Here is an 11,843-nt window from a genome sequence, read left to right as displayed (position 1 = left end):
GCCGTCTCTGGCTCTTTTTGTTTGTAGCATTGTGCTCATAGATGTTAGATAGGTTGTGCCGTGCGATAGGTTGTCAAATAGTCTCATCGATTTCAGTTCGTATAGATGACTTTGACACTGCGACGGTAATGCAATGGCAAGTTTGTTGTGCTCACATAGTGTTTGCCACTCAGTCATTGAGTCGTGCGTCGTACGACATGCAAGGTACGGGATTAGGCCTATGATACCCAATAGTAGCTCTCACAGTGACGTTCATAGACATCATGTGTCAGCAGTGTTCTCATGGTAGAGTCACCCAATACATTGCTTATGTGCCACACTACACCTCAGGTAAGGCATGTCTCACAACCATAAGTACACGTCATCAACGGCATTTCCGGGCGTCGTCAAAGACGTCACTATTCAATCACACATCCCACTGCAACTCAGGTACGGAAACAAGCTGGCCGTAGACGGAGAGATGTCTGTGGGTGATGTGAGTACTGTGTTCTTTTCTGTGGTCATGGGTGCGTTTGCCATAGGACAGGCCGTCCCTTCAGTCACCGCCTTCTCCGAGGGCACGGGCACTGCTTGGTACATCTTCAATGTGATCGACCGAAAGCCCGAGATTGACAATATGAGCACGGAGGGTATGTTTATAAATATTTAAAAGTACACACATAGTACAAGTGTAAGTAAGTGGGTGTAGAGTCATTTGCAAATACACATCTGCACACAGTACAACTTTGATTATGTGAGGGTGTAAACATCTAATTAAGTACACTCCTGTGCGCACCGTAGAGCTATAGTTAAGTGGCTTGCGTTTCAATCTTCGAGTAATTGTCTGCAGAACAATACCTTCGTCGATGCATCTATCGACTATTACATATACTTGAATGTTAAATGGAGATTATTCATGTTTGTTAACTATCTTATCCCCAGGTCAAATTCCAAAGTCGTGTAAAGGCAACATCAAGTTCGAGGATGTCGATTTTAAATATGCATCGCGAGAGGAGAAGATTCTCAACAAAATGAACTTTTCAATCGATGGGTAAGTGCAATAATGCCAATCAGTCATCTGTTATATGTCTTGCCGTCGTTCATACGATTTGATTTTGCATTGTCCTAATTAACCTTCGTACTAGCTTATCGGTCTTTTAAATAATGTAGCTCTCATATGCATTCAAACTTGCAGGGGAAAGACGCTCGCCTTAGTCGGTCACAGTGGCTGCGGTAAGAGTACCTGCATCCAGTTGCTCGAGCGTTACTACGACGTTAGCGGGGGCAAGATCAGCGTAGACGGAGTGGATATTCGCGACTTGAACATTCAGTGGTTGCGGTCACAGATTGGTATCGTCAGTCAAATGCCCACTCTGTTCGCGAAGAGTATTGGCGAGAACATTGCCATGGGCGCCGCTATTGAAGAGGTGAGTCAGTGTAGTGTGCTGGTATGTGCGTGCGCACATCAATCGCTCAATGTTATTATATATTTACATAAACACATACATACATACATACATACATACTTATACATGTTTACGTATGTTCCTGCCTGTCTCGAAGCATACATTCGCAAATCCGTATCTATTCATCCACCCACGCTCACGTCAACACCTGCACATACACGCAGAACCCTAACTGGACCCCGAACAGCACTACCGAGCAAAAGTTCCGGCGCCAACGGGTGACGCAGGACGATATCATTGCTTCGGCAAAGGCGGCTAACGCACACAAGTTTATCTCCAGATTGCCCCAAGGCTACGATACATTGGTGGGTGATCGTGGCGCCCAGTTGAGTGGTGGCCAGAAACAGCGGATCGCCATTGCACGCGCACTGATCCGCGATCCCACCATTATGCTGTTGGATGAAGCTACCAGGTATGTGCGTGTTACATATATATATATATATATATATTATATGTTATATTATATATATATATATTATATATTTTATATTATATATATATATATATATGTTATATTATATATATATATATATATATATATATATATATATATAATATATATATATTATGTATGTATACGTATAAGCGAATTTATTGCTTGCATGCCCGTGCTTACATATTCATCCTGTTCGCGCGCAGTTGTGCAACCACTGAACGGTTAGTGTCCAGACCTGAAGTGGATCCCTGCTGCGATGTATGCGTTCCCATCGAGGAGTTATGTCCCGAATGTCCTGTAATAGATGCGGAAGATGCCAAGGCTATCTGTGGCAGTGATGGAGTTACATACCCTTCCATGTGCGTGCTGACGCGCACCAACTGCTTGGAAAACAAGATGGTTCGCGTTGCAAACTATGGTATGTGCTTAGGTCTCTGTTGTGTGGATTATGGTATGTGCTTAGGTCTCTGTTGTGTGTAGACTATGGTATGTGCTTAGGTCTCTGTTGTGTAAACTAGGGTATGTGCTTAGGCCTCTGTTGTGTGGATTATAGTATGTGTTTAGGTCTCTGTTGTGTAGACTATGGTATGTGCTTAAGTTTCTGTTGTGTAAACTATGGTATGTGCTTAGGCCTCTGTTGTGTAGACTATGGTATTTGCTTAGGCCTCTGTTGTGTAGACTATATGGTGTATGCTCAGGCCTCTGTTGTGTGGGTCTCTGTTGTGTAGACTATGGTATGTGCTTAGGTCTCTGTTGTGTAAACTATGGTATGTGCTTAGGTCTCTGTTGTGTAAACTATGGTATGTGCTTAGGCCTCTGTTGTGTAAACCATGGTATGTGCTTAGGCCTCTGTTGTGTAGGCTATGGTATTTGCTTAGGCCTCTGTTGTGTAGACTATATGGTATATGCTCAGGCCTCTGTTGTGTGAGCTATGGTATGTGCTAACGGCTATGTTGTATAGTCTGTGATATATGCTCGTCACTTTTTTTGTACTTGCTCCTGATTTTGTTTTGTAGCATGAGCGTGTGGATGTTTTCATGTGGCTGAATACGGTATCACGTGGATGGTGTGGAAGATGCTATGTATAGTCACCGGAGTGGTTTTCTCTGCAAAATACACAAATATGGCTGGGGATGTAATATATATTGGTCGAATTCACTTGAACTTGTCTACATTTGCTGGAAAACTCTGTAGATATGCAACCATCGATACGACTGCATTCATCGACATGAATAGATTGTAATCATTGAAACACATTAGATCTATATTCAGCTGTTGATCACTTACTTGATTGTGTCACATATCTTTACATACATATAGCAAGATGAACATAGCACAGGAAGAGCATTTTCATTGGCTAGTCCTTCTAAACTACACTAGATGCTGTATCCATTGTAGTCAATAAACCCAAAGTGCACCTCGACTGTCAATCCTGTCCCAAGTTCCGATCCTCCACAAACAATACAAAGAGCTCTCTATTCATGATCGGTGTCAAACGGTCCACGTCCTCAATACAAAAAGCCTCTGAACAAAAAAAAGCTCTCTGTTCACAATCTGCTTCTCAACGGTTTGCACTGTCTTCAACAAAAATAGAAAGTACACTCCAATAGCACTTTAATGACATTTCTCGGTTAGGTTTCATCATCTCGCAAACAAAACTCTATACTCAATTCCTAGTTCCATGTTTCACACAGCCACATACAGATTGCAATCCAAAATGGTTTTAGTACGCTTTTATAAATGGAGAAAGTATATCCAAAGTAAACACCATTCGCAATCTGTTCAAAGTGGACTCTATTCACAATCTTTTACCCAATTGCCCATACTCTTCTACACTAGGCGGAGGTTGCGAAGAGGTCGACGCGGCCCTCAAAGAAGCTGTGGCTGATCTCAGCACCGACACAGCACCAACGACATCTGCTACGTCCAAGGACAGTGGCATGACCACAGGCGAGATACTCATCACAGTGGGACTGGTTGGCTTGCTTGTGCTGGTGGTGTGTGCGTGTTTATTGGGATGCGTGGCCTTCGTGGTAATCCGACGTCGCAAAGCGAAGAAGGCTGCATCCCTGAATCCAAGGGCATCCTTCTATGATGCTGGGTAGGTATATTATATATATATATATATAGTATTATATATATATATATATATATATATATATATATATATATAATATATATATATTTCTATATTATATATATATATATAATATTATATATGTTCTATTATATATATATATATAAATATATATATATATATATAAATTACATGTGTGTGTGTATTTTTTTTTCTCTTACCATGACCTGCTCGTCACGATTCGACAGCACAAGTATAAACGTGTGCAGATTTTGAACGTATGGGTCGTTGATCTTCTATACAAATGTACATACGAATGCAACGACAATGCCCTGCTGTATCCATGTGATTTCACAAGTTCTGAATACATACTGATACCTACCACCTCATTCTCCTTTTCATATCTGTCCTAGTGCTCTCGATTCCGAGAGCGAGCGCATTGTACAGGAAGCACTGGAGAAGGCGTCTGAGGGACGATCAACCATTGTCATTGCGCACAGACTGACTACGGTGCAGAATGCAGATGCCATTGCCGTGGTAGAGGCGGTACGTGGACACTTATATAATATGTGCGTGTATACATACATGTCAAACAATGTATATGTGTATATGGATGTATATAGACGTATATATGTATATGAATGTGTATTTGAATGTGTATGTAATGAATGCCTATGTGTATATGAATGGATATTTTTATATGAATGTATACATTTGCGTTGAGTGTACACTTACCTTGACCTGGTGTCCTATATCGAAACGGATATTCATCTACAGCGCATGGGTCTGTGCTTTTGATTCTGATGTCTATTTGATGTCTCTTTTTTACGAGTATCAGTTAGGAATGTTAAACAGGTATGCGGAACCGTCGCAATCTATGCTTGCCTTTCCTGCACTGATATCTCACACGGTCTTTTAAGGCCTTACCATGGCTGTTATACGTACGGGTCTACGTATGTGCTGGTGCAAATGCTTTTCTGTGCTTAGCTTGTGCCTTGTCTGGGCAGCGAGCTTGTTATGACGTTGATGGTTGGTATTAGGGCCCTTTCTACAACTGAGTGGTATCTTTTTGGTGACCAAGCCAATTTAGGCTGTATAGTGATCGGCGTATATTAATCTCTATCTCGGATCAATTGCAGGGACAAATTGTAGAGATTGGTACGCACCAGGAGCTACTAGCAAAGGGTGGTGCATACAGCGAGTTCGTGCAATTGCAACAGATGAAAGCAGAAGACCCCGACCCAGAAGAGGAGCAGATGGTCGACGAAATGTACCATGAAGCTACCGACCCCATGGCCAGACAGGGGAAGCGCAACAGTGTGTATGTTTCTTGACTGTTGGTTCAGACGAATGTATGAATGTTCATATGTATTTGCATGTAAGCATATGTGTGTTTGGATCAAATTCAAGTTTATACATAAAAATGCATTTTCGTACGTATGAATAGGTTTTGGACATTGGTCGTGAAATCGCCCGCCTCATGGTTAGGTAGGGGCAGTGCAAAAGCGTCTCTGTTGCCGGGCATATGTGACACATTTTTATATTTTCATATTTATGCATTTTACGATTTGCATATGGTCTTCAATTCGACTTTTGGAAGCTGGATCCCGAGACCAGGCTGATTTAGAGCAATGTCTTCTGTTAGTATGTTCTTAAGTTGTGTCTATAACGTTATGAACCAGAACGCAGCAAGGCATTCTCGTGGGAAATTTACATATACGTAATTGCTCTGCGTTAATATATTCGATTCTCTATCGACCATTCCTTCAACAGGCTATCTAACCACTCATCGTTCAAGCATTCGTCCATGAAGCGTATATCCACAAAACATTCAGTTGGCGTGCGCGAACGGGTGCAGTACTTGAGGAAAGAGGGGGCCGATCAACCTCCGGCAGTTGATGAGGTGTATTAGTGACCTGTCCATATACTTTTCACTAATATTGAGAACATTTCTGTGGATGGTTGTATATGTGGCTGTATATATCGATTGCGGGAGTCTGTCTTATGGTTACTATCCGCATGACTTTAATACCTTGCTCACGAGAGTTTGAAGTGTTCTTCTGAACGTATGTGTGACTCAGGTTGTGCATCTAGAAGCGCTGAGCACTCACAGGGCAATACAACAGTTTCTCATTCGATACTAAGCAACAGCTAGTGATTGCTGTTAGAGCTGTCATGGGATGTGATTAGCAACATAAAACTTAAATATATTGAAGTATAGTCATTGACATTCACAGACTCTTTCCACATTGTGCTGCCGGGTGTATTAACATATCCTCAATGTGAATGTCGCAGATAAAAGACGTTGATGACGGCGTCATAAAACGGGCTTTCCAAATGAACGCAGACGAGTGGAAACTGATTGCTCTTGGTGTGTCAAAGATATGGTTGACTGCCCATTCTTTATTTGTTGTAGACCTTTTCATACACTTGTGTGAGCCGAATAAAAATCATGCTTGGTACACGTGTACGCGTTGGCATTTATAAGCAAAACAATCTTGTCCATACGCATACCGTGTCTTGCCGATAGGTATCCACCTTCACTGACGTGATCTGTTCCCGTTACGCACAGGTCTCCTCGGTAACCTGGGCATGGGGGCTGTGTGGCCCGGGTTTGCCATCATCTTCTCACAACTCATCACGGTGATGACTGAGCAGAACCAGGACGATGTGAACTTCTGGTCGCTGATGTTTGTGGCTCTGGGCGTTGCCGTGTTCTTCGTCCAATGGCTGGCTATTACACCTCTTGCCATCAGCGGTGAACAACTCACTCAGAAGGTGAGTCGGGCATGTCTGCATGTCCTAAGAAGAAACATGCGGTATATTGTTAGCAATGTGTGCTTTTTGAATATATGGCGAGAGATACATACACAGCCGCACCCTTGTCTACTGGGGCATACCATACACCCTCGAAACTATTATCTAAGCGTTCCCAGGGGTTACTGATCTTTATCAGCTATGGCTGGCGATGTTTCCATGTGCTATCCATAGTATTCTGCTATGGGCTTTATACTACATATCCATTTATTTTAAAACCACAGATTTTAATTTTTAACTCAATTTATTCACCTTAATAGATGCGTTTGGCATCGTTCAAGGCAATTATGAGGCAAGATGTTGGGTTCTTTGACGATCGCAACAACTCCGTGGGAGTACTCACAGCCCGTCTCAGCACTGAGGCCGCTGACGTGCAGGTGTTTTTATGTGCTACTGCTTTACATGCATGCGCTTGTGTGTGTGTGTGTATGCGCGCGCGCGTGTGTGTGTGTGCTGGTGTGCTTGTGTAGTTTCATGGGTATGCGTTTGTTTATATAGGCGTACGAGTAGTAGTACTCACTCCTATGGGGAGGCACCAGGCCCTTCTTCCTAGTGCGTCCATTAAAAATTGTGATGAATTTCCTGAGCGCGCACGAGGTCCATGGCAATTGTTTTCTTGTAGTGATGTGTGCTCAACGACGGATCGCTGTCGATCGGGAAGTTACAGATTTAAGGAGTCATGGGTAGTACTATTGCTGGTTACCTATACACAACCAACTGTACCTACCTTATGCAAGAGGCACGGTGCATGTCCATAGTCATTTCCATATACATTCCCTCACTCCAATGCTTCAATCACGCTACAGGGAGTGACTGGTAACCGTCTGGGCAGTCTGGTCAATGTAATCGCTACTATGGGACTTGGGTTGACAATCGCGTTCACGCAATGCTGGCTGTTGGCGCTGGTGGTACTTGCCTGTGTACCGGCTATTGGTATCGGAGGCATGCTGCAGATGAAGATGATGACTGGTGAGTTAACTGTCTTCATACATTAATAATTTATGGGATTTGGGGGTTCATGCATACTGGGTTGATTTTAAAGTGTTGAAAGTTGTTGTCATATACTGTAACTAGATGCTTAGAAATAAGGTTTTAGCCAGTAGTAATTAAGCCTTTGTCTATGGTTTGCAATCTCAGGCTTCCAAAAGGACGGTAACGTTATGTTCGAGAAGGCCGGAAGCATCGCATCGGAAACTGTGGACTCAATCCGAACTGTACTAGCAATTAACGCCACTGATGAACAGGTACTTGTTCATACGGTGATTAAACACCAGCTAAACCGTGGCACGTCCTTCGGTATTCTTTCCCACCCCTTTATATGCGCGTATCATGCCGCATAATCGGCCCCCATTCACTTTCCTCGTTCTTAAATCCTCGACGCGCACAGATCGAGCAGTATGAGGAGGAATTGATGGCCCCATACAAGGCCACCGTCAAATCCTCACAGATTGCTGGTGTTGGTTTCGGTTTTTCCGAGTTCTGCATGTTCGCCATCTGGGCGTTGGCGTTCTGGTTCGGTGCGGGTAAGTCTATATTGTGCTTGGGATGTGCCGTTTCAGGGGGTTGTGATTTATTCCTCGTGGTCTGTCTATTGTATTAGGCGAATAGAAGTCAGCAGTATCTGGTCTGTCTATTGTATTAGGCGAATAGAATTCAGTAGTATCTGGTCAGTCTGTTGTATTGGGCGAATAGAAGTCAGTAGTATCTCGACCTTCTCGGGTATCACGTGCTGTTCTGTAATCTATAACGCTGGCTTGGAAAGGGTCGTGCACATCTGGCGCGATTTTTACGCATACCTCATGTGTTGAATGTATTTCACCTGTGTGTATCTGTGTAGGGTTGGTTGACGATGGAGAGTGTAGCTTCGACCAGATGCTGATGGCGATCAACGCTATTGTATTTGGTGCCATGATGCTGGGACAGGTATGAAAACCTTTGTATATCTGTGCATCTAGAACCGTACTATTCAAATGCGAGCACGCATATGCTGGTATATCTCAATCTGTTGCATTGTGTCATACGCATGTGCGATGAGGCACAAGCATGCGTGTATGCACGATTGTATGCACATACGCATACATGGGTACTCGTGTATACTTTCATCACTCACCCTCTCACTCTCTCCATTCCGTACGCCTTCACACATCTTTTAGGTTTCTGCTATGATGCCCGATGCCGGTAAAGCAGCGATTTCTGGTAAGTTTGTTCTCGAGTATATCATCACATCGAAGTTAGGTCTAAGTATGTAAGCATGTGCTAGCCTATACTACTGGCAAGGCGACTGATTAAAATGGGCACACCGATCGTCCTAGATATGCTCATACGGTCTATCGAATACCACTACCCAGCACACCACCATCCCACAGCAGATCCACCTCTCTGCTCGTCCTGTACATCTACGAAAGTGTTCCCTCGTACTACTTACGCTCATACAAGTCTTTTAAGCAGCCCATCCCCCCACCGCACACAGCATGTCACTAGATACCACCATCTCACTAGTCACTTCTCTTGCTCGTATCCTGTGCAGCTACGAAAGTGTTCCGTCTGCTTGACCGCGTGCCTCCCGTAGACAGTGAGAGCACTGAGGGCGAGTCCATCCAGAACGTAGTAGGCAGCATCGACTTCAAAGGACTGCAGTTCTCCTACCCCACACGCCGTGAGGTGACTGTGTTAAAAGATCTCCACGTCAGCATAGCGCCTGGTAAGCTTTCTCTGACATGGTCGTGGGTGTTTGTATATGGGTATACGTATGTGTGCAGCCGACCTACAGGAATAGCTTAGGTTCTTGTGGGTGCATTCGTATGTGCAAATACAGTGTGTGATAGTGCTTGTTGTGGTGACAGTATGTAGATTGTATGTATTGTAAAATTATTAGGTCATCTGAACCCAGCCTTTCTATGTCAACATACATGCCAAGATGCCCATACCCTTGTGATTCTGTCCAACTCCACAGGTAAGATCCTGGCGCTTGTTGGTGAGAGTGGATGCGGAAAATCCACGCTTATCGCTTTGACGGAGCGTTTCTACCAGTTACAGGTAAGATCTACCTATCCACTGCTCTACTGCAGCCATTAGTACTGAACTCATACATACCTTTCCAGGGGAAAACATATGTACAACCGACATCGTGCGTATTCATCCAGTGTCGTAAATACAAAGCAATACATTTATTTTGGAAGTGATTCCCCGATGAGATTAGCCTATACCCAGCTCTACGCTTGCATGGCTATACTTCTAGTCGTAGTGTATGCATCGTTCCCTGTGTGTGATGTTGTGCTCTCGGCTCTCTAGCCCCTGGTGTCAACCAACAGTAATATGTCTACCGCGCTTGAACTAATATAGTCCACACACACTGCTATATATGACAGGATGGTACCATCACCATCGATGGCAGGGACATTACCAAGCTCAACATCATGTCTATGCGTGATCAGATTGGGTTGGTCAACCAGGAGCCCGATCTGTTCAAGACAAGCGTACGCAACAACATTGCATATGGACGTATGAAGGAGAACGACGTTCCAGGTAAGAGGGCTGCTATGGATTGGTATTTATATATGAATTTGTATGCGTTTGTGTGTATACAGTCTGGTAGTACGCGTCTATGGACTGATTATCTCATCGGTACATGCATACATGTACGACAAGGCTGAATAGTACCAAATGACGTCATCTTTGCCTAACACACCTAGTGCCATGGCGAAGCCCACTACACCTGCCTCTACAATCACTTAACTTCCATCCCAATGCAACTCCAAAGTAACCGAAGAGCAGATCATCGAGGCGGCTAAGATGGCCAACGCACACGATTTCATTATGAAATTACCACAAGGCTACGACACCGATGTTGGGGACAGAGGTTCACAGCTGAGTGGAGGCCAGAGACAACGGGTAAGAACACACATTCAGTGCATGGTAGGTATTATATCGCGACACTTGTAGTACAGCTAGTGATATATAGGGATTGATTCATCTGAATACAGTGTGGCAACCGCTGCCAGAGAAGTCTGATGCCTTGATACCTGCACCCTCTCGTACAAATGCGCTGCAAACACTTTTTTTCTTGTGCATTACTGGTCAAGGTGCTAAGCATATGCATACTCAGTTCTGTGCTGCACGGTTGACCAGTTCTATGATTTGTACGTTTGGGCTACGAATGAGGAGAGAATTTCATTTGTACGAATTGCATAACAACTATATTGGTGTGAATTGCGTACGCGTGTAGGCATGCAGTTGTAAAGAGTCGCAGTATACTACATGGTTGCTGGTTATACATACTCACGTTGCACTCGCTTCCAATGTGATAGGTGGCCATTGCACGAGCCCTGGTGAGAAACCCGCGCATTCTATTATTAGACGAGGCCACGTCCGCCCTAGACTCTCAGAGTGAAAGGTTGGTACAGGAAGCGCTCGACGTGGCTTCAAAGGGACGCACCACCATTACAATTGCACACAGGCTATCGACCATCCAGAACGCCGATACCATCGCGTTTGTCAAGGAAGGTGTGATTGTGGAGAGTGGAACGTACCAGGAGCTGATGAAGAAGGATGGTCACTTTGCACAGTTGGTGAAGACACAGGGCCGCACGATGTAGGAGACAGATGATATGTATGTCATATTAGAATTACAGAAAGATGACACTTGCACAGTTGGTGAAGACGCAGGGCCGCACGATGTAGGAGACATAGATGTTATATGGTCATGTTTTAATTGAAGGCGGATGGCACTTTACACAGTTGGTAATGAAATAGAGCCGTACGATCTAGAAGTCATAGATGTTATATGACATGTTATGACAGACGTCGACCGGAACTGGTAAAAAAATTAGAGCGACGATAAATATTAGATCAGAAGATCCAAAATAAATACACACTCATTATGACACAACTTCCGCTACTATACTCGTGTGTACGATATTTATTTATATTGAAAACACTGTATCTGTGTATCCCGCGAGGACACAGAACTGTATCCATGAGCGATGAAAGGATCTGCCCAAGTTAAAGAATATATATATATATAATATATATATATATATACATATATATATATATATATATTATATAC

General features: G+C 43.7%; 1 protein-coding gene across 1 annotated transcript; it reads left to right on the top strand.

Moving 5' to 3' along the window:
• Positions 1-337: 337 nt before the first annotated feature.
• Positions 338-11,463, top strand: SARC_05368 (hypothetical protein; the record flags this gene model as incomplete). Its single annotated transcript, XM_014300782.1, has 20 exons — positions 338-629; positions 922-1,030; positions 1,175-1,406; positions 1,673-1,857; positions 4,372-4,504; positions 5,098-5,279; positions 5,732-5,861; positions 6,254-6,329; positions 6,531-6,736; positions 7,036-7,152; positions 7,582-7,744; positions 7,913-8,019; positions 8,163-8,298; positions 8,613-8,698; positions 8,929-8,971; positions 9,303-9,476; positions 9,729-9,811; positions 10,144-10,300; positions 10,536-10,666; positions 11,083-11,463. 20 exons carry the CDS (start codon positions 338-340, stop codon positions 11,368-11,370), a joined length of 3,030 nt encoding a protein of 1,009 aa, XP_014156257.1. The 3' UTR covers positions 11,371-11,463.
• Between the last annotated feature and the right edge of the window lie 380 nt (positions 11,464-11,843).

This window comes from Sphaeroforma arctica (genome assembly GCF_001186125.1).
Source record: "Sphaeroforma arctica JP610 unplaced genomic scaffold supercont1.339, whole genome shotgun sequence".
In the NCBI taxonomy this organism is placed as follows: Eukaryota; class Ichthyosporea; order Ichthyophonida; genus Sphaeroforma; species Sphaeroforma arctica.
This window is presented reverse-complemented; position numbering and strand designations above follow the sequence as displayed.